This window comes from Eutrigla gurnardus (assembly GCF_963514095.1).
Source record: "Eutrigla gurnardus genome assembly, chromosome: 5".
Lineage (NCBI taxonomy): Eukaryota > Metazoa > Chordata > Actinopteri > Perciformes > Triglidae > Eutrigla > Eutrigla gurnardus.
The window spans coordinates 25,543,039-25,565,626 of record NC_139919.1 but is presented as its reverse complement, the minus strand read 5'-3'; the positions used below and the strand labels follow the sequence as shown (position 1 = coordinate 25,565,626).

The 22,588-nt window shown below is 44.5% G+C and overlaps 1 protein-coding gene across 4 annotated transcripts in view; it reads right to left on the bottom strand.

The window, feature by feature from the left end:
• The window catches only part of unc5a (unc-5 netrin receptor A), a 119,262-nt gene extending 100,270 nt beyond the window's left edge, over nucleotides 1-18,992 (bottom strand). For all 4 annotated transcript variants that reach the window (XM_084009058.1, XM_084009059.1, XM_084009060.1 and 1 more), the window contains exon 1: nucleotides 18,871-18,992. In XM_084009058.1, the coding sequence (XP_083865184.1) occupies nucleotides 18,871-18,961 (91 nt within the window). In that variant the 5' untranslated portion in view covers nucleotides 18,962-18,992. The remainder of the gene's footprint in view (nucleotides 1-18,870) is intronic.
• Between the last annotated feature and the right edge of the window lie 3,596 nt (nucleotides 18,993-22,588).

Below are 22,588 nucleotides of genomic sequence, written 5' to 3'. Positions count from 1 at the left end.
TTGACAAATACTGGTTCCAATCATGAACAGGTACTCTCATAAAGATTCAGTCTTCATGCCGAACTCACAGCCGGTACTTTTGGAAAAGCTCGTGGATGACTCATCGATTCAACTACTTTGTTGGATCAGAACGGAAGTAATCCACCGACGTAAATACATTTTTCATAAGCATTGCTGCGGTCAATCACGTCTGCCTACTGTTTTGTGGAAAAAAAAATACAACCTAATTAGCCCACTTCAGTTTTTCCTACTTTGCACAAGTCAGAAAAGTTCAAAGCTCGATCGTTAATCACTGGCTGCGTAGTTAAACGCGTGCAGCTGCAGAAAAATTATAATAGATTACAACAAAACACACAATCACAGATGCACGAGGAGGAAGAGGAGGAAACGGCAAACTCTCTAAGCCGGACAATTTCTCACAGCTGCTGCTTGCTAGCATCGACGGCAACCGAGCCGGAGCGACGGCCCATAAACTCAGACGTGAGCGTGAGTGCTAGTTCCTCTTGTTTCGTGACGTAATACACAGCCCAAACACGAACCACTATAGAGGCTGCCACACCGTGCATGATAAATGATGATAATGTAAATGACTATATGCCAGGAGAGTGAATTGGTTGCACCTGTAGGCCCGTGGTCATTTGTTTTTATGATTGCCATGGGCTTAATGAGGAATAGGCACCCAAGCCTGGTTTGTTTTGCCCTTAGTGTCGCATTATCTGACTGAACTGTCGATGCTGTATCACGGCGAGGTTTATTGGATTTAGAGACCGGGGCTGTCGCGGTTTTACACCTCCACCTTCTGCCGTCACGGGTGCTGATCAGCATTTCCTTGCACACCGCGAGTCACCCACAGCATCCTCATCTTAAAAACCCGCCTGCTGCGGCGGAGACGGGACATGCTGGTGTTATGGTGACGATTAGCAAAACACAATGGGTGATTAGTGGGCACCCATCAGGAGTAAAGTAGGACATGCAGCAGCCTGTCACCCTGGTATTACAAGAAATACTGAGATACACTACATTCAACTGCTGCTGCAGGGATTTGCTCCCATTTAGCCAGTCAGCTATTAATGTAAAGCAATTGGTGTTGCAGTTCATTCCAGAGGTGCACGGCGTGGTAAAGGTCTGGTTCTATGCAGGCCAGTAAAAATCTTCACCACTAAACTTTTTTCGATCTCACTTTGTCATAAAAAGAGAAAAAGGTCCTCCAGAACCGAAGTCGGAAGTGCACTATTGTCTGTTCAGCGTATGGATTGCAGGATGATTTTTATCTTCTCTTGCCTCTAAACAATATGAAATAAAACAGGGAACAAAAATTGATTTAGCCTGGTCCTAACTCATTTACATTAAACCAATGTAATGGTGCCACGTTTCTCTGAATCCATGATTCGATTTTAAATTTTACATTTTCTTTCCAGCACTGACTGCTATGCCGTTGTTAGACGACGGAGTCTTGATTCAACTCTGATTTATGCTCCGGCACATTGCTTTAATTAAAATGTCTAACGAGAATAAAGGTTGCATATCCCCGTAAGCTGTAACATTACGATTCCTTCAATTAGAACTTGGGATGGGTTTCCCATTTTGCAGGTCCGGTCTACAAACTAAACCTGTTGCAAACTGTCTGAACCAGCATTTGTCATGGCAAATCATTCTGGCAAATCTAAAAAGGTGGCGTACTTAGCGACGGGACACATTGATCTGCATCTGGATCCATCCAAGTGTCAAAGTCATCTTCATAGCCAATTGCATAGCGTGGTAGCAAAGCTGCGGTAGTAACCTGTCAACCACACGGCCGCCACGCCCTCAATCATACCCTGCTTTATTGTCTATTTTACTCTATTTAACCATAATCATGCTGTATTGAAAGAGACTTGAAATGAGCGATTGAGAAGTAGGGTCATAATCGCATAGACTTGCATGTAATCGGACTTCTTTTCAGGGGAGTCGCCCCCTGATGGCCAGCAGAGAGAATACAAGTTTAAGGCACTTCGACCTTGGCTTCACTTTTCAGAACTGGAGGCTGCTGCCTGGATGAGACATGGCAGTTAGTCTCAAGATAAGATAAAACATTTTGGATTTGAAGATGACGAAAGAAAACCGAACAGGCAACGTGTAACATGATTCCGGATCCCTCTCTGCTTCTGATTCTTATTTAGTGTTGGAAACCCAGGTTAGAGGAGCATTACCACCACCAAGTGGACAAAAAGTACACACACTTATGTGGACAGGAGTGTCCACACTCTTCTGGCCACCTAGCACACATCCTTGCTTACCAGGTGCATAATGAATAGGTATTTTCATTACCAGGAAGACAACTCAATTTGCTGGACTCTGAACACTGCAGTCACCTACTTTTCAGGGCCACAGGTAAGCTGCTTACTCTAACTCCACCTCCCAAACCGGGACTACAAAGTGAGGGATAATTCAATAAAGTGCAGCGCTCAGAAAGATCATGGCTTCTGGTATTTCACCCCCTGCGGAGCCACGACACCGCCTGAAATCTACAATGACAAAAATGGCAGCTGTTGACTGGGGACGCTGCATTGAGGGGGAATCAGGTCCCCGACGCACAAACCCATCCCGGCGCTCCCGCATCATCGCAGTGACAGGACTCAGGAGGCGAGGACTGACACGGGAGGGAGAGGGAACGGGGCACATTAATGTATCATTCATCAGAGCTCCGCACCCTTGCCTCTGCTGCAGTATGAAAACATAACTGTAATGAAAATCTTATCGATCGGCGTCGCTTCCTTTTAGACAAATTGCACTGTTTTCTCTGCCTTTCAATTGTGCGGAAGGCAAATGTAAAGAGCAAAGTTGAAAGCCCTGGAGACAATGCTCCATCATGACAGGCGAGCCTCGGATCAACTTAAGCCTTCTGCAGGACCAAAGAAAAAACCCCCAAGATGGTCTTAAAGACATGAATCGGCTAATTCATTATTGTAGCCAATGAATAAATTGGCCAGTCAAGCTTGTTACGCGGGATACAATTGACTCAGATTATGAAAAAGAATTGCAGTCATTTTTTAAGACTTGATAAGATAATGGGTACAGCATGTGCCATTCCATTTAAAAAGGGGGATTTTCAGCAGATGTTAAATATGGGGCAAAAAAAATGGCATTTCTGCTGTGACCAACAGCTTTTCTGCAGTCTGTTTAAGTTAACGTTCCCTGTCACCCAGAATGAGGAGCACCTCCCTCCCCCCCCTTAATCCACCTCCATAACTCTGGAAGCAGGGGAGGCCTAGTGGTTAGACCATTCCTGCTTTGATATGCCAACACCCCTGCAGAAGTGTCCTTGATCAAGCAGCAGCTGTAGGGGAGCTGCTGCTGGGCTGCAATGCAAACACACAACTCTCTGAGGAAAAAAGCACAAAAGGCTAATTTCAAAACACCATCGCTCATGTCAGTGCATCTTTTTTTTTACTACTTTTACTACAATGTTTTATAATACTGGACTCAGAAGCATAAATCCTGAGACTCTCTCTCAGAACCATCTCCTCATACGAGTGGTCATTGGAGGGGAAAGTACAGAGAAAAGAAAAAACTATTTCAAAAGTAGTGCAACGCCGCCGGTTACGCAGGGCCCCGAAGGAGGCTTTTGCAGAGCTAACATGCATGAAGTGACGAGACAGACAGTGAGTGTGGATAACCATCTTACCCATGTGCAGTCCTCCTGCATTTCTAAATTAAAGATAGGGAGATAGCGCCGCCACAATCTGTGCTTGGCATCACCATTCACTGCTGAAGTAAAAAGGGGACCTGGGGGAAAATAGATCAGCCCAGCATCTCAAGGGGTCAAGGGTTTTTTAATGAAGTCATATCGGTGATGCCCGGGTGGCGTTTATGGAGACGGGCGGTGTTGCGGTTGCACTGTTACAACTGGCACTTTCATTACTCAATATGATAGAGGTATCAGGCATAGGGATACTTAAATATCAGTATGATAAATGAGATGGTTAACTGAGCATCTAAACCCGTAAACAAACTGCCAACTGGGGTGATTTTGTTTAACTCAGAAACCTTGAATCCTACCGCTGCGAGACCACCTGTTCATGGCGAACAACAACACGTGTGGGCGGGGACTGTGTGAACAATTCTATTTCTACAAACATAGCACGAATGCCGCTTTGAACCGAGAGACGCAGAGAGGATGGCAAACTTTCTGGATCTTTACTCAAAGACTTGATGAAACAGGAAGCGGTGATGGAGCGGGCGCGTTGTGGTCGAAGGCTCGGCCGAGGAAATAAAGGCATCAGGGGAAAATGAAAGAATAAGCCAGAGTTGAGGATAAACTGACACAGGAGCTTTGATAGCAATAACCCGACATGCAGGGGGAATTACCCGGGGTATTACAGCTAAACCTGTGGGACTCTGCCGGAAGAAACCTCTGACCAACATACAGCTGTGACCTGGGAGATATGGGAGGGCCACATCTTGTGGTTCTAAATATCTGCAGTGCTTCTTTTTTTTTTTTTTTTAAATGATATAATTCAGTGATGGGATAACTTTAAAGTCTGTCAGCTCCAGCCCAGAAGAGAGGACCTACTTCTCGACACTGGGAGGGCTTACGTTTCCAGGCTCGTGTTTTGACTCCGAGTGTCATGGAGACGCAGATTTAGTGTGACAACGCGGATGCCAAGTGTTGTACTCCCACAATGCTTTGCAGAAACATGGCACGCTCAACATTTCTGACTTCGCACACAATATTCCCCGAGACTTGAATTAACAATGTAGAAAAAAACATTACCACTCAAAACGTTAAAAGAAAACTGGCATTTCTCACATTTTGTTTTCGGAGGCAACCTTGGACAAAAACCGTGATGCTGTCGAACGGCGAGTTCGACTACTTCCTGTGGAGACTGACAGCCAAAGTGGTGCATTACTGTCAATCACTGTTCCTGTGTTTCTTTTGGTGCTGTTAAAATAATGAGAATGAAAAGTAATGAAACGTTTTGGCAAATGAGCTCGTCTTTGAATCCAATTAGCTTCGGCTGAAACCACCAATGACATTTCTTGATATTAGACATGCTAGCAAAAAAGACCACTGAGATCACCAAAAAAAACTGCTTTTAATGAAGTTCGTGGACTCATAATTAGCGATTGTAGTTTAAAAAAAATGTACTTAATGCTGCCATGCTTCATCACTGTCTTAAAGTGTTTTGTGTCCACACCAGAGAGAAATATCCAGCCGCTGTTAAACACATTTCGTTTGCCTCCCAGTGACTCTGTGACAGCGACTAAGATTAAATGAAGATCAAGTCAGTGCTCTCCTGCTGTTGGCAGCAGTAAAAAAAAAAAGAAAAAAAGATGCCATTATAGATTGATTACTGGCAGGATAATGCAAATTTGCATATAATAAAAATTAATTCAGAAGCGAGTGATTATCGGGTGAAAATATTCAGTTCAGTCAATTGAATTTATTTATTTCCATAGCCACAGGAAAATTACAAATTATTCTTCATAACATTCCATTTAGTTGTTATTCTGCATGCGGTTTTGTTTTGTTAACACGCTCACCTTTTGAATTTAACCTCATGAATAAAACAACGCAGAAAGAAAGGGGGGGGGAAGCAGAACACACTAACATTTGATTTCCCCCCTTATCGTTGCTTAATTTTAATGGTTTTAACAGCCGAACACAAGAATAAAAATGACAGTATGCATGTGAATAAACACTCTGTAGGTGTGTGTGTGTGTGTGTGTGTGTGTGTGCACTCAAGCGTTTGCTGTGCTATTCATTTGACACTTTTTTCTCTCCTATTTGTTGAAAGGAACCGCCAGCTTAGCTTCAAGCGCATCACCCTATAATTGTTCCTTGGTTCATATCTGTCATGACACTTCTATAGGTCTGCAGCCGCTGTCACAAACCGCAGCCTGCAGCCCCAAATGGGGGTCGCTCTTATTTTTTTCCCCTTCAGTATCTCATACAACCAGCCTTTGTTCCTCGTAGCGCAATCTGGAGTTGCCATTAGTGGGGAGGGAGACAGTGATGTTTAGTGACAGCCGACGACTCCTCTGGTCAAGAAAGTACCCTAGAGTCATCGGAGTGTCACACACACATGCACACACACACACATGCATACACACACAGCCTCGACTCCCTGAGTTCACCTTTGTTCTAGCTATCTGAAAAGCAGGGAGCTAATTGTGTGACAGGGGGTCGGGTGGGCAGCGCCCACGACAGCCCGAGTCGAGCAACGGCGTAAAGCTGCCAGCCTTTCTTGTTGAACACATTCCAGGAGAATCCAACACAAAAATTAGCCGAGTTGGAGTTGGGGGAGGGGGGTAGGGAGGGGGTCTCATTTTGCTGCAAGTGGCAGTTTTTTTTTTTGTCTTTGTGTTCCGTTCATGACTATTGTCATCACATTTTAGAGGGCTGAGCTAAAAAAAATAAAAAAATAAAAAAAACATGCAGAAATTCTGCAAGCGGCTGGGTAGGATGATAAGAGAGGAGCTACATGGCCTGTTTGGGAGCTGATAACTCAGACTCAGCGTAAATCAAACACCTTCTGGCGATTTCAAATAATTTGTACAGTTTGGGCATCATGTGTTGAGAGGGGATAGAAGAATTCAGGAGGAAGAACGGATCATGCCTCAGTGCCCCCAAATGAAAATGCTGCAGACTTGTCAAATTATATATTCCAAGTGAGACGCTTATGCTCTGATTTACCACCATTACTGTGTAATATAAAACACATTTTTTACACCACAAATTAAGTACAACTGCAGAGTCTCCAACTCCTCGCCGCCCCCCCCCCCTCCTCCCCGACCGCTTCCATCACAAATGTTACATAATATGAACACGTTTAATTTCCTCTACCAGCAGATCCACAATGAGTGAAGTGTTGACTCCTCTGTGGTTATTTAACACAGCCAAACAAACAAAGTAAATCAGCTTGTGGCTCATTTGTGGATAGCGTCATGTGGAGACAAGACCACAAACCACTCTATAGGCAGTTAATGGGTTTACTTGGCTGCCTCACACTTGTGGGACCTCGGGTCCAACTGTTTGCTTTAGGCGCTGGCAATTTCCAGGCTGTGGAGGCTCTATGCATCAGTGCTGGCTTAACACAAAATGGCAGCCTGTTACAGAGGATGGGCACAGATAATGCTTCAGTTTGTGTTGGGTGGGTGGGTGAGGGGGGGAGTCGACAAATTAATCTCCTCAACCAAAAGAGCGCTACTTAACTTGATGCTGGAAATGTGTTTTACCATTTGAAGTGTGAGTTTTACAGAGACGGGGCTGACATGCAAGAGCAGATAAAAATCATACTTCTAAATGATCCGCTGTCAAGTTTCTCAGCCGCTTCTAATGTGAGAGCTAAGGTGTGCTGTTGATTATTATAATGGAATCTGAAAGGTAGGACAAGCTTGATAAAAGGGAAGCGGAAGGCTTCCGGGGCAAGAGAAGAGTGCCTTTGTGAGATCTTAGAAACGTTATCCAAGTAGTGAAAGTCCTTTATTCATGCAAGGGACTGGTTTGTTTCACAGTTTCCATCTTGATCCTTTGAACACGAGTGCGAAAAAACCTCTCTTTCAAATCTGGACAGGGACTTGAAGACTTTTGGTAGCAGGGGGCGCAGAGATGAAATACTTTTTTTGTGTGTAGCAAATGATCTTCTTAAAATGATTACTCCGCTCGTGAGTAAAAAAAAAAAAAAAGCTTAGGATTTTACAGTAACTTTTCTGCAGAAAAATAAATAAATAAATTCATCAAAGGGGGGGGGGGGGGGGGGGGGGATAAGTTTCACAGTGACATGTTCAACAACAATCTGACTCAGCCAGAAAAAGTTATTATTTAATCATTACTTTAGTGAGAATGGCAGAGCAAAGCCATACGCGGTCTATGTTGCAGACCAAGAAATTAGAAAATAAGCCAAATTGCATTTGGCTTTGTGATGATTCAGCCTCAAACCAATCTGTCCAAGTGTTCAGACGGGTTATTTAAAAAAACAGAAATGTGATTTTAAAATAGCTAAGTGTGCGCGCCGTCCAATCTCCAAACAGCAGGACTGCCATTACACATCGCCGGGGCTGATTCAGGAAAGTGGTCTGAAGTCTGGCCCGGGGATCTTGTGAAAGACGGAAAAATAAGATGATTCACGGCACACTTGAGATTCCGACTGAGGGACAGCAGCAACAAAAAGGAAAAGGGTGCTCAGTCAGAGCCAGAGTCGAACACATTAGTCCTCCTCCTTTTGTCAAACGCAAGCTGGCTCCACCACACAAGTAGACACATGGCAAAACATGCTGTAGATATGTACTATATCATGATTTCAAGGGTAGGAGTGGTTGTGTTGATACCGTGTGCTAAAAAATAAAAAAAAGGTAAAAGGACACTTTGTTTTACTCCATTTCTCCAGCTCCTCATTAACTATTTTCTCTTGCCTTATTAGTTTCCGCCGTTCTCTCTGCTCATTAGACACCAACACAGAGAGGAGAAGAGGGATAACCTTCGTCCGACCCTCAGGTGGCTGCGGCCCAACGCAAGTCAGGCTCCGCATCCCAAACCAGCCAGAGAGAGCCTGTGGATTAACGTGCCTTTGTAAAAGTTGTTGAGGTTAATAGTAGTTGTTGGTGGAGATTAACTGGACCCGGTCCTCCCTTACTAACCCCTGCTGCGCCGCATCAGGCCGGCCCAGTGGAGCCCCCTGTGGTGCAACGAAGGTTGGACCAGAGGAGCAAAATTAAAATACATCTAGTAATGAAGCAAAAAGTATAATACTGAATTAATTATATTCATTCTAAAAGGACTACATAATTTGTCAGACCTTAAAAACACCGGCTGTTGACGTTTGCGTGGGTAAGAGTGTTCCAGTACATATAAGGACATTCCTGTATTACCAGCCTGTGTTCTCTTACTATGCAGAATAAAGCTGATGTTTGATTACAGGACAACCGGGGACACAACAGAGGACAACGTTTGAAATCCAAACCGTCTGTCAGGTTAGATCTTTATCAGCGTGTAGTTACATGAGACGCATTTGATAAAATGGAAAAAACAATGGGAGTCGCGCCGACTCGCGAACGTCGGGGAGCACAGATTTTCACATATTGACCCCGATCGACGCAGCTGCAGAGGGAAAAAGCTCGACCCCGTTTGCTCCAACTCGATATAAACTCCATTGTCTGGTGTCATTACCGTCACATTTACATCTCGTATCCAGAGTGACTTACAATGCTGCTCAGTATTCATGGTTAAAGACAACAGACGAAGTGGAGATTGGTGCGTACTTGGACATACTGCAAACGTCACAAACGTTTGATATGAAGCGATATTAAAATTTATCAGGATACTCAAAACCAAATCCACAAGGCTTTGGACTGGAGCAGATCATTTTTCACCGAGTCATAAACGGTTCATCCCAATTGACTTTTCAGCTCCAATTAGATTGTCAAACCTGGAATAATTGAGATGAATAATCCTCTATAGTGTCGTGGGTTTATGAGTGATGAGAGGTTCTGAATTGGGAGTAAAAAATGTGCTACGGCGAGTCGGAAATAAAGGATGAATAAAGTCATTAGAGGAGCCGTTAACAATATCGTATGAACTGCGCGAGTCAGAGGCCAGCGTGCGTTCAATCACTGCTGGAAATTGGACACCAACTCACATTCGTTTAAAAAACGACAGCCACGTCGAACAAATAACTCCCCATATTCTTGTTTATTGGTCACCAGATGTCTGCCCGCCCCCAACGCATGTTAGGCAAATTAATTAAACGAAATGAGCCTTCGTTGGTTTAACTGAATGAGTTGAAGAGCGCCTACTTCCGAAAGAAGCTCCATTACAATCAATAATCTGCAACAAAAAAAAAGAAGCACTTTCAAGTCTATAAGCATACCAGCAAAATACGCATTATTGAGTGTCCAATTACGCTAAAGGAGCATCTGCTCGGCCAGAAAAGTGGAAGCGCTACAGTATGGTGACATCATACTGTCTTTTTGACAGAGGAGGCCTGAACACTAACAAGAAGAGCGATATATCTTCTCCTATCCACCCACACCAAGTTTCTTGCTGATGTCAGTGTATATCCGTCAGCTGGCTGCACCCAGCAGACTTAACCCAGGACTTATTGTGTGCACTAATGAAAGGTATGTCAACATGCTGTATATGTGGCTGAGGATTCATTAAAATAATACACAAAAGACACAAAGTTTAGACACTTTTTTTTGGCGTGTGAACATGCAAATGTATTTTTCTAATGAGCAACATGTTCCACCGGCTATCAGATCAGACCGGGTGTCGGCAGTTACAAGCCTGAATTTACACACAAATATTAAATATTCACATCTGCTGCCAAAGACCGGCCTTGAATAGAGACGCGGATCTGATCGCCCATCTGAATATGACAACTGAACAAACTCAATGGCATGATGAAAACCATGAGATGCAGTTGAAGGTTCTGGTAGGAAAGCTATTAAGTGGATTGAGTCAAGTTTTTTTGGCTAAAAATACTGTTTGCATTTGAAAAACAATTGATGAAAAAAATGTATGCAGATGTACATTTATCCTTCTAGTACATTATTAAATGCATGCTTTAGATCTTGCAAAGACCACTAGTTTGGGTTAGTAATTCCAATTTAACGGAAAATATTACTCCGCTGCTACATCATCACATAAATCGCAGGTAGCGAACACAGTGGCCATAACAGCGAGAACTTAATTTCAACAAATTTATAATTCCAACAGTTGGTTTACGAGTTCCTCCCACAGGCTTGATCAAACATTCACCGGCGTCAGTTTTCAAAGTGGATTACGGCAAGATGTTCCCTCCATGAGAATAGTACATATTGGTTCTTGTTGCCTGCCAGCTCTTAACTGAAGAAATCCAATATGGGTGTCTAATGATACAGTAAATAGTGCTCGCAGTAGTCCAATAATTACCAACGTAGCCTGCCGAAAAACCACGAGGGGGAAGAGAACTTGACATGTTTACCAGGGTTGTATGGTGGAACAACATTTATTTGGAACAGAAAAGTTTTCAGATTCACCATTTGTGACATAACATCATATGTCTGGACCAGAATATTCAAATATTTGGATATTTTTATGTTGAGTAGGCTTTCAGCTTAAAATATAGCTATTCAGGTATTCATTTTTCAAGTTTTTTTAACCAATTTGCATTACAAAACATGCATTAAACACACTAAACATTCTGGAAAATTAAATCAAAATACAAACAAAAGATATGGTAGAATCCTTTAAAATTACTGCCTTTAAATGTAAACATGTGTGTCGTCCGGAGAAATGTCTGGCTGAGCCCATCCCGAGTCCTGTCATGGAGACGAGCTAAGCCAGATCCCTCACTGCCGTCCCTTTATTTAATTTGCAGATTGTGCCGAAAAAAAGGGGCAAGCGGAAGCCTATGCAGGCTGCATTACCCACATTACATTACACAGGCTTGCAACAGGGCACTGCTGAAGAGGCTGTGCATCATCCCCGGAGACAGGAAAAAAAAAAAAGTTTAGTGGGTGATGGAGGTACGTCTACGTGGCATGAAGCTCCTGAGCCCAAAAATGATAGTAAATGATTACTTATTGAGGTTCTATTGTTAATATTTTCTGTAAAATACTATTTAGAATACACCAGTGATGACTTCCATTCATGATGATAATCTTTTATTTCTCTCTCTGGCTATAAATCTGACTGAATGCTCCATATAATGCGGAGCACAATGCCCAAGGCCCTACACTATATTAAAACTGAAATCATGGTCATTCCAACCTATAACCCTTCCGTCACTCCTATCAATGATTATTTTAAATGAGAGTTCTGCTTTCTCTACTTCCACTTAAATCCTTGCCATAAATTCTGCCGGGAAAAACAAGATTGGTGGAGACAATGGCAACAACACTCATCTTTTTGAAACTCAAGCACTAGTAACAAGAAACTGCTGGTATGAAAACGCACTTTGATCGAACATGAACGTCTTGTCAGCGGACATTTAAATCTATACAAGATATAATCAAGTGCAAGGTATGCTGTAAAAAGGGAGGGGGTGTAGCCTCAATAGTGGCTGTATCGGCATGATTAATTCTATTGGAGTAAGGACCTGAATGTGTTTTCTGTGAGCCTGGTGTTCCTGATGGCCTTGCCAAGAAAATCTGCTGCTTAGCTTTAAGCTTTGAATCCGTAATGTTCAGACCTCATTTCACATCGGGAAATGGTTTGTTTGGGAAAAACAATAACAGAGGGACCTACATAGATCAGAGAGGCTGTTCTCTCGCTGCCACACATTTAGGGGGGGGGGCATGATAAATGGTTCATGTTTTGTGAGAATCAGCTTTTGCATAGTAAAATATCAGAACGACTCTGTGATGATTTCAGGAAGCAGCGAAAGGAGGCGGCCTGATCTTTCCTTCCTTTACACGTCTCCGGAGCCAAAAAAAGGTGACACAGATGCCATTAGTGATGTTTTTATCAATAGTGAATTAGTAACACGCTCGCTGCTAAACCCAGCATATTCTAACCTTACATCCCACGACATGCTGCCTGGGCTCCAACGTGCTCCGAGAGTCAGCGCTCTGTTGACTCAGTTAGATTGCTTGCCTCAGGCGTCGGTGCCTGGACACATACACATAATTAGGAAAGGTCACTGTGCCTCCTGTCTTGTCAACAAAATCACTTCAAGATGACAAATTCTAGCTGAGGCTGAGCCAGATCTCCATCGGATACCCTTGCCAATCAAGCACCAGCAGGCCCCGTCTGCGTAGCCTTAGGTGATTTCTAATTATGTCTTTTACATACCGCGCTAAATGAGGGGCGAGCATAACAATGAGCCATACATTCGGTTGGAGGTGTGTTTCTCTTCAAGGTTGAAGTAGCTGTCGAGTGTCGTTATTCCGTGACTTCAGAACCGCTGAGAATCATTTCCCCTTTATATTAAAACAAAAATGTTACCTTGGATTTTTAATGGACAAAAAAAAGGGGATTTTTACACGTTGACATTAAAACTGATAAAAATCCAGAAAATGCCAGTTCACATCACGTGACCTTCGCACCTTCTCGAAAAAAATGTCTTTCCCCACTGCATACTGGAGACTTTCCATCCAGTCTACTGCATGATGAAGTGGAAGTGGCTTTCACATCGCTCCCTGGTGGCCTTACTAAAGAACTATTAATCTATGGCGCTCCACATTGCATTCAGATCTGCTCTCCCCAGCCACCACCCAGCCTGAAGTAAAGGCCAGGAGAGGACCCAGAGGACTGGACACTCTCTTATTATGAGCTGCACCAAGACACCTCTGGGTTTCTAAGCGCTTCCTCTGACAGTGACTGATGGCCAATTAACCATTTGGAGAAGAGTATTGATCACTTAGAGAACAGGAAGGACTGTGGAAAGCCTTCGAACACACCACTATTCTCACTGTACAAAGTGTAGCGGCCAGACAGCACATCGGCTGTAATAAAAACAAACATTATGGGGCAAAGTGACAGGCTTTGGGTCACACAAATACTGCATTTAAGGCTAAGCGCACATGCCGAACGGTGTGACATATCTGTTTTCTGGGAGTGACAAAAGGTAGAAGATCATTTTCCAAGAGATGATGGGAAGGAAAGTACACTAATGTGCCTTTTGGCAGCCTCGGCATCTCTTCTATTGCGATCGACTTCAATGACATGAGGCTTCAAGTGTCACATGTTCTTTGCCGAGGTGAAATTGTTTGCCAGCAAGAGAACACGAGGATCAAGGTCAGCGTCGCATGTTCATTCTCTCCAGGAGAGTGTGTGTGAGAGAGGCATGACCCAGGAGAAAGAACATTCGATTAGACCCTCCACAGAAAGAGCTCGGTTCTCAGCTCAACGAGCTGATCCAGACCCCCACACTGGTGGCTCATGTGAGGTTATGCGAGCGCCGGCCCAGGATGGTTAGCAGCGACACAAACACAACAGCAGGGATTGAGGGCAATCTACCGACTGCTGATACCATGTCGGATACTGTGGTGGCTTTGTGAATTATGGTCCAGGTTGCCATTGAATGCTTAAAAAACCCCAGTCTCACACACTCACAACCCCATTACCCAATAGGATGGAGGCTGGATCAGAGAATGAAACCAGAATAGATGCAAGCACACGCAGCATGCCACACCTGTTGAGGAGTCAACATCAGGGATCATAGGAAGTAAATCCATGATAAATCAAGCAGAGACACCAATAATATATCAAGGCTACATGTATACAAATACAAAATGATAAAGAACATGCACGTCTTTAGAGATATAGATATATAGTATGTATGTTATATTCCAGAAGAGTACAGATGACAGGAGGGCCAAGCATTATGGAAGATATTTTAGCTCCAGATCATTTTGCATTTTGAGTACAACATTTAAATGTATAGTAAATTCAGCATGACGCCCAGGGCTAGTAGTTTGATTTATTCTCAAAAGTTCAACATTAACTGTTGACATTTTGTCTTCATTTAAATGCAAAAAAAAAAAACTGAAACAAAAATCCTCCTCCCACTTTTGATTTATATTTTCTTATGCCTTGCACTAAAGCTTAAAGTTCAACCTTATACTCGACATTTCAACTTTATGTTAACTTTATCCTCGAAATGCTACATTTTAAAAAGTCCTCACTCAGTTTCGTCCCCCTTGGCCACCGCTGTTACAACTTTTTGCAACTGGTGTGGTATGAACATGTATTATGCGTTTAAGGTGGCGACTCTGTATTTACAACATGTCTGAGGTCGAGACGGGAGATTAAATCGTTACACAGCATTAACATCCTGACGGGAGCTTCTTGGCGAGCGATTTATTTCAACTTTGCCACATTCCCATTGAAACATAGGTTAATCTCATTGCCCATCAGAGGTGAAAGGTCAAATTTAAGCTGCCCGGATAGAAAAGCCCAGATAGTGACTACGGTGTGCCGCATTCCTGGAGGGAAAGAGCCCAACTTCCGCCCTAAGCGCTCTCGCATAGACCTGAATCATAGAAATGGGGTAATTGAAACAAAAGGGCAGATTTTGACAGAGATGTAGTACCTTAGCAAGGCCTCTGCACAGACTGCAGAAAATAACACCTAACCCTCCCCTCCGTAAGGTTCATCCTCCACGTGTCCTCGGCAATGCCTGTGTCCTTCCTTTACTCCCAGAGATTGCCATTTGCAAATGATAAGCGCGGGGACATAGCCTTCTGAAAGATAAGGCGCCTGGGCATTTGTCACCAAATGGAGCGTGCTCCTCCATTGTTTAAAGCTGACCCGTGTTGACATGCACTGTTTACCTTTTACTCATTTATGCTGAACTATTATCTTTGCCTCCATTAATCACAGTAACTCAAACGGAAGAAATTGCATTTTGGAGGGAAGACGATTCATTCAATTTGTCCGTTTCCTTCAAACGAAGTGACAAGACGGAGAGTGATTTTTCAAAATAAAGCGATTCATTCGATCAGCACTGTCCTTCAAACAGGCAATTCCAACTTTTCCTTTTTTCCATCGTCACGTTGTCCCAATTCAAATTCTGTAAGCAGCATAAAACTCATAACAATCATTTGTACTCCTGAGGAGTGAAATAATTTAAATTTTTTTACCCTGGGTTTTTTCCCCCTGAAGTGTAATTGCCTCCTTGCGTGATATATTCTGCATTTGTACATCATGCTAATTTACTGGGTGAGTATAAGCCGTTGAGAAAATTATTAATTATATCGAAAAGTTCCCTCCCCCAGTGCACAAGTCTTCCCATTGTCTGTATCATTTGAATTCATCTCCCATGACTAGAGGGAACAAAAACTCTTGCTGGTAGTAAATTATCACTTCCGTCTGAAAGACCACATCCCCGCAAATACATGGCCATCATTTGCCATGCATTAGCTATGGGACAGAAACGAAGTGGTTTTAAATTCCTTTGACCAGAAGGCAATTTCCCTCAATAAATTATGTTAATTTCAGCTTTCGGTCTCCTTATCGCATTCTTTAGCGAGTCAATGAGGAGAGACAAAACTGGCTGCCAGAAAACACAACTCTGGGATGATCCACATTGGGATGATAAGAGACTTCTGGCAAAAAAGAAGCCCTTGTATTACTGTACAAATAAATGTGGAATCCCAAATTGCTGTATTATGCAATAGAGTTCTGCTTGTTGTCAGTTAATGGCCGTCTCCTTGCATCATCAGCGAGGTTCACGTCCCCGTGGGAATTGCTCAGAGGTGACTGTTCACACGATTGGATGGTACCTGATACCAAATCCCATGCTCCCTCGATGAACCACTCAACAATTGCTTGGCAACGCTCTCATTGGGCGACGGGGGGAAAACAAAAAGAAAAATCCAGAATTTATTCTCTCTGCATGGATAAGCCGGCGCTTTTGATCATCTTTACTGGAGTAAATAACAAGGGACTAACAACAGACTAACAGGGCCAGTTTAAATAAATGGGGAAACAGCAGCAACGTGAGATGGAATAATCTGCAGACCTCACACATGTAGCAGATAAGCATGCATGCAAATCCTCGTGGAACCCCCCGCCCCCTCTCTCTCACACACATACACACACATAGAAGTATGTTGCATACTGAAAACATCAAGCAGTGCACACACACACACATTCACTCACTCAGGTCAAGCAGTAGAGCTCTTTGTCCCCGAGGCTGAGAGCATACGACCCCCTCTGCCCGGCCCGTCAGATCACTCACAACACAGCGAAAAAAGGAAAGTGCTCTGCTAGCCCAAATCTAGATTGACAGGCCTACCTCTATTACTGACTGAGTTATGTTTCCACGCAAAAAAAAAAAAAAAAAAAAAAGACAAGTCGGCTTTTGGTAGAGACAAACGCCGAGTCAGCGCCCCTCCTCTCTGCAGGAGGATAGCTCAGACGGAGCTCAGCTGAGACCGTCCCGGCCCCCGATGTCGATAGAAGTGGCTACCAAATTAACTTGTGATCCATTGCAGGTCTGAACTCACGCTGTCCTATAAAGAAGTAGCCGGTGAGCTGTGGTGGGAGCTCGTAAGGATGCTTGTACTGGCATAATGTATGATAGAGAGTGACGGGCGGAAACAGGGCGGAGGGGAGCCGACTAGAAATGTGATAGAGAAGAGAATAAAACTTGATTTCACCCATATAACTATTCATCTAGTTTATGAGCTGGTTTGTTGCTATGTGGGGGTCACAGAGGGGCTGGGAACCCATCCCAGCATGCATTGCAGTGGAGGGCAGGAAAAGACCCTGGATGGAGCTCCAGTCCACCACAGAGTGAACAAAGAGGCAGACAAACAGTATGGGAACTGTGGGAATCGAGAGCTTTGGCATGAAGCTGGTCTTTTCGGAGGAAACGAGAGCACCAAAAGGAAACCAGCGTGACCACCATAACCGAGGAACTTCTCCCTGTGAGTAAACGCCCCCTGAACCACCAATCCGCCCCCCCCACCCATGCAACCCTATCTGAATGTATCCGTTTCAACATGCATCATAAAATGACTCGTGAATACCACCGCACTGGCACTTACTTAGCTTGATACATGAGGTCCCCCGAGCATGACTGTTTATTTAATCCTAATATATTCATAATTATACACTAATTAATGCGGGAGAAAAGCCCTCTTAATTCATCATCTCTGTCCTGAAGCAAGAGACACAATTACACCAACTTTAACATGTTTGCCTTCTGTCCAAAGCAAGGTTAACAGTTCGGAAACGAGCGCGGGGCAAATGATGTGTGAAATCCTAACTGGTTTTTTTTTTCCCGGATAGGCTCCTCACCAGCTGCTTCCAGCGGCAAGGGCGATATTTGATATAGAGCACAAAGGGGGGGAAGAAATTTGTTTTTTAAGATACAGTCAAATAAAAAGGTCTGGACTGTGAAATGGTGCATTGTGGGCATTAAGGGAAGTGATTGCATTGATCAAAGCATTGATTAAACCGACTTGGCGGTGCACTGTAAGAGTGACCCGTGATATTAAGGGTCAGCGGCCAGCGCTCTTGCTCGTTATGTTGAGTTGTGGCGAGAATTAAACTGTCATTTGCACAAGCGTCGTGGATACACAGCCCGGGATTTGATGTTTGAAGTCGAGGAAATCTTGAAACTGCATCACAGACTCACAAATGGCTTATGTGTAGCTGCTGAGAGAACCTGCTCCCTGCACTGGAGCTGATTCTTTTGTCCATCAACGCACATTTTGCATGCCATCACGTCTGGCCACGAGGCTACATCATGTAACGTAACTCATCGGCGCGTGCAGGGTGGGGGCGCGTGCAGGGGGGGGGGGGGGTCGTCCACCAACTCCGTAAAGCTGTCACCGTGCAGGGAATGCAGCAGGGACGAGTCCCGGTCGGGCAGAAACGTGGAGTTTGGATGCTCCCGTTCGGACGGATGAATGCGGGCTCTGAAGCCACGCAGCTCAAAGATGCAACAACACAGCCAGCGAGGTGATAGTGCACTCCTCCTTCTGATAGATTCGCCCCAATGATGTGTGACATATGGAAAAGGAGGATGTCACTGCGTTTTATTGTTCCGCGGGCCCCCGTCTTGTTAAAAGCACCAGGTATGGCTCTTAACTTACAGTCACGACAGTAGGGGGGGAACATACGCGTGATATCGTGCTTCAAATAAAGCCCCCCATTAGCAACCCGAGAAAGGTGGAGGACGAGACGTTTGGCACCCCAAGTTTTAACCTTGGTTGACACGTGCGAGGCGACACCGCGCCGCCTTGAAGGTTGCAAGCTAATTGGCGTTAGTGCTGCTAGCGAATTAGAGAACAATAACAAGCGACGCCAACAAAGACGCGCTCCGGCACAGTGGCTACATTCCTGCAAAAAGTGAAACTTGCAACCTTTTTTATTTTAATTTTTTTTACTGTTTCCCCTTCATACAAATATGCATCAGCAAAACCCCCCAAAAAAGGCGTAAAATGTGAACTCACCGGTGCAGGTGAATCCAGCGAAGAGGAGCCAGAACGCAGGGAGCGTAGCGCTGAACCCGCAGCGGACAAAGGGGCCCGGGAGTACGGGCATCTTCGTGCTCTTTTTATCGCCCCAAGTTTCGAAAAAAAAGACGGGGAAGCAAAAGAGAAGAAAGACTTCTGCCTTTTTTCTCTTGGATCTGTTAAGGTCCGGAGAGTTGTCCTCTAGTAGCACTTGTTCACACACGCCCAAGTCTGTTTCTCCTCCTCAACACATATCCGCGCGCCGTACCGTGGCCATCAGTATCCCGGTCGCGCGTCTCCGTTGCTCAGAACAACGCATCACAGGTGTGGTAAATAAACCGCCCGCCTCGCTCCCAGCTCGATCACCGTGCCGTATCTCTCCCAAAAAAGCCGCTATCCGTCCGCAGCTCTCTCTCTTATTTTCTCCCCCCTCTCTCTTCTTCCTCACTGAGCCGAGCAGAGAGGCAGTTTCTCTCGCTTCTTCTCAGTTTGCAGCCCCTCGCGCGAGAGAATGCCTTCTCCTATCGCAGGGATGGCGAGGATTGGCATCGGAGTAACAACATCTGCTTGCACAGCAATGCTGGACTGTTGAGAGTCAAGGCAAGGAGGGAGGGGAGGGGGGGAGGGAAGGTGTACGCGGCGACGGAGCGGCAAAACCAGGAGCGGATCCTGCACGCTCTCCGGGACCGGAGCCGTCCTGATGCCCCTGCTGCTATACGTTATTTCCTTCAGGCAAACATATTTACATATAAGCGCAACTAACCGCGCGTCGGCCACGCGCCACGGGATGGAAATGATTGCCGTCCGCGTGCTCGCAAAGTGTGCTTTTCATAACTTCTTGCCTCGCATGGAAATGATGGATATGACATCCAGCTCAGCGCGGTGGGAATCAGATGGGCGCTTTGCATACAAATCCACGCAGATCACATCTGCATGTCATTGAGTTTCAGTTGCATGTGCCCCTGCTTTGTCTTGGGGGTTTTGTGCGTGTGCGTGTGCGTGTGTGTGTGTGTGTGTGTGTGTGTGTGTGTGTGATGCTGCAGTACATCAGTGACGGACACACAGATGAAGAAGCAGGAGGATTAGCGCTCCCATGAGGGTGTACACCTGTCAGCAAACTCAGACCAGGATGTGACTTATGTTCCAGATAGCTTTTCCCTTATTTTCCAGGGGGGGTGTCAGTGGAAGGATTTTCAGACTGTTCAGCCATGCCTTTTTTTTATTTTTTATTCTTACTGCACTGCCAGAATCAACAACAGATTATTAATACACTTCAGATGGGGAGGGGAGGGGGGGGCTGGTTAGGGAGGGTTGTGTCTTTGTTTATCCATTTCTCCACTCCCACATAATAGTCAGCAGAATAATAAGTGGAAGTGCAGTGCCGGACCACTGTCTTACCAGCTAATTATGGGGCTCATGTAGATGGATGATTCCTCAGATAGAAGCTCAGCTATTATACAAACTCATTAAGCCTTTTCTCTCCATCCAGCCTCCCTTCGCTAAAGGTCAAAGTCGCAGACGGGAATGACAGAGGCGAGCTCAGACATGCATAAACACACACAAAAACCCCCACAAGCCATACAGTTCACCATAAAAAAAAAACCTGACGGCCACTGCCAATGTGAGGGGCTCAGGAAGGCGGGAGCGCGGCGGCAGCCGAACCCACCAGAATGACTCAGCCTTGGTCACTCGCGACGTTGTGCTCATAATGATCTCCCTCATTGTGCTAATCTGCTCTGTGTGCTATCAGGCGCTGCGAGTCGGAGTCCTTTCTTTCCGGGAAAAAAGGGCATCCAAGCTACATGCATTTCAAATGAGGATGTGAGAAGACATGTATAAATGCACAGTCAGTATTATCCTCACACAGGGAGGAAGTTCAGCTTCAGCTGTTTTAAAAGGAGTTATTCGAGTGTGGGGTTTTCTTTTTTCCTCACTATGATGTTTGCTGAGTCAAAGCGAGCCTCGGCCTCGTCCCTGACTTTTCCTCCACCGGTTCTTCTGGGTCCAGGATCCTGTTTTGCTCCCTCAGACGCGCTGCGATGAACGATCACGTCTCTTTGGGGGGGTTGACACATTTAGTTGTTTATCGATTTGTGGTGTTGTAATTAATTTTCTCCCACACCAGTGGCTTGAGTTACAATATCCTGAGACTTGAAGCCGCTTGTTCTCCCGCAGTCAATCACCAAACCAAGACAGAACCCCCGTTCCTCATGTATCGCCTTGAATTATTCACGGCGGCTGTGATCCAAAGAGACCGGGCTCGGTGACCCGTCGGTATTAAGAAACCATGAGGCTCATTCGTATGTTGCGGATTGACATTGACGTCGGGGGTCACTCCGTAAACTGCTGCAATTACAGGCGCAACATGCGCAGCCTATAAAGACAGCTGATTCACCCGCTCGATGGCTATCGATCCAATAGAGGTGTCTAGCATGAAATTAATATTATTTATTGTTTACAAACAACACAGAAAGTCCCTTGAGGAGGATGCAGTGGAGGCTCTGACTGTCTGCAATCCAGCACAGACTGGAGAGAGAGAGAGAGGGTGTATCATCTTCCACCATGACCACAGCTTCACAGCCTATTGTTTTGTTTATATCAAATTAAACTGCAATGCTACTCCAGAGAGATGTAATTGACCGCAGTCTCAGATTAAATGACTGTAAAGATCTTAATAAGCCATCAGCGGATTGCATATTACATTGCAAACCACTTATGAGGAATGCAGTCCAATGGGAAGAAAATTGAGGGTCCCCATTTGCATGCCACAGCATTTTTAGCCATTAATTACCATGCAAAATGATGCCGCGTGATGATCAATAGTGTTATCGGTTTAATTAGATATTATTGATATGGGTTGGTTGGCGAAATTAATTGGGATTAATGTTGAAAGAGTAGGTATTACTCTCTCTCTCTCTTATATATACACTCAACAAAAATATAAACGCAACACTTTTGTTTTTGCTCCCATTTTTCATGAGATGGACTTAAAGATCTAAAATTCATTCCAGATACACAATATTACCATTTCTCTCAAACATTGTTCACAAATCAGTCTAAATGTGTGATAGTGAGCACTTCTGCTTTGCTGAGATAATCCATCCCACCTCACAGGTGTGCCACATCAAGATGCTGATCTGACATCATGATTAGTGCACAGGTGTGCCTTAGACTGTCCACAATAAAAGGCCACTCTGAAATGTGCAGTTTTGTCTCACAGCAAAATGCCACAGATGCCACAAGCACACACATGTATATATATACACATTTATATATATACAGATCTGGTGGGAGCTTCAGCTCTCAAAATACCAATAAATATGTTATGATCTGGATATGCTATGCACAGCTGTGACTTTGTTTAATTAAATTATTTCGCACACAAGTGGAGATAAAATAGCCGCACAGTGCGATCTCACCGAAATCTTGTGCAGCTGAGTGAGGAGCAAAGCCAAATGAGAACGAGAGATGGAGATTTAAAAAAAAAAACCGGAGAGGCGGAAAGTGAAGGGGAGGGTGGATGCCGATGAAGGAGCCCACTGAAGGTCTCTCATTTCAGCAGCACAGACTGCTGATGAAGCCGAACTTCCAATATCCCACTACTTCAGCTCTGATGATTTCTCAATTTTACAGATATGGCCCGAGAATGTGATTTGATGAAAATGTCAAATGGGATAACCACCAAATCATATGAAATGGGCTGCATTTTATTCCA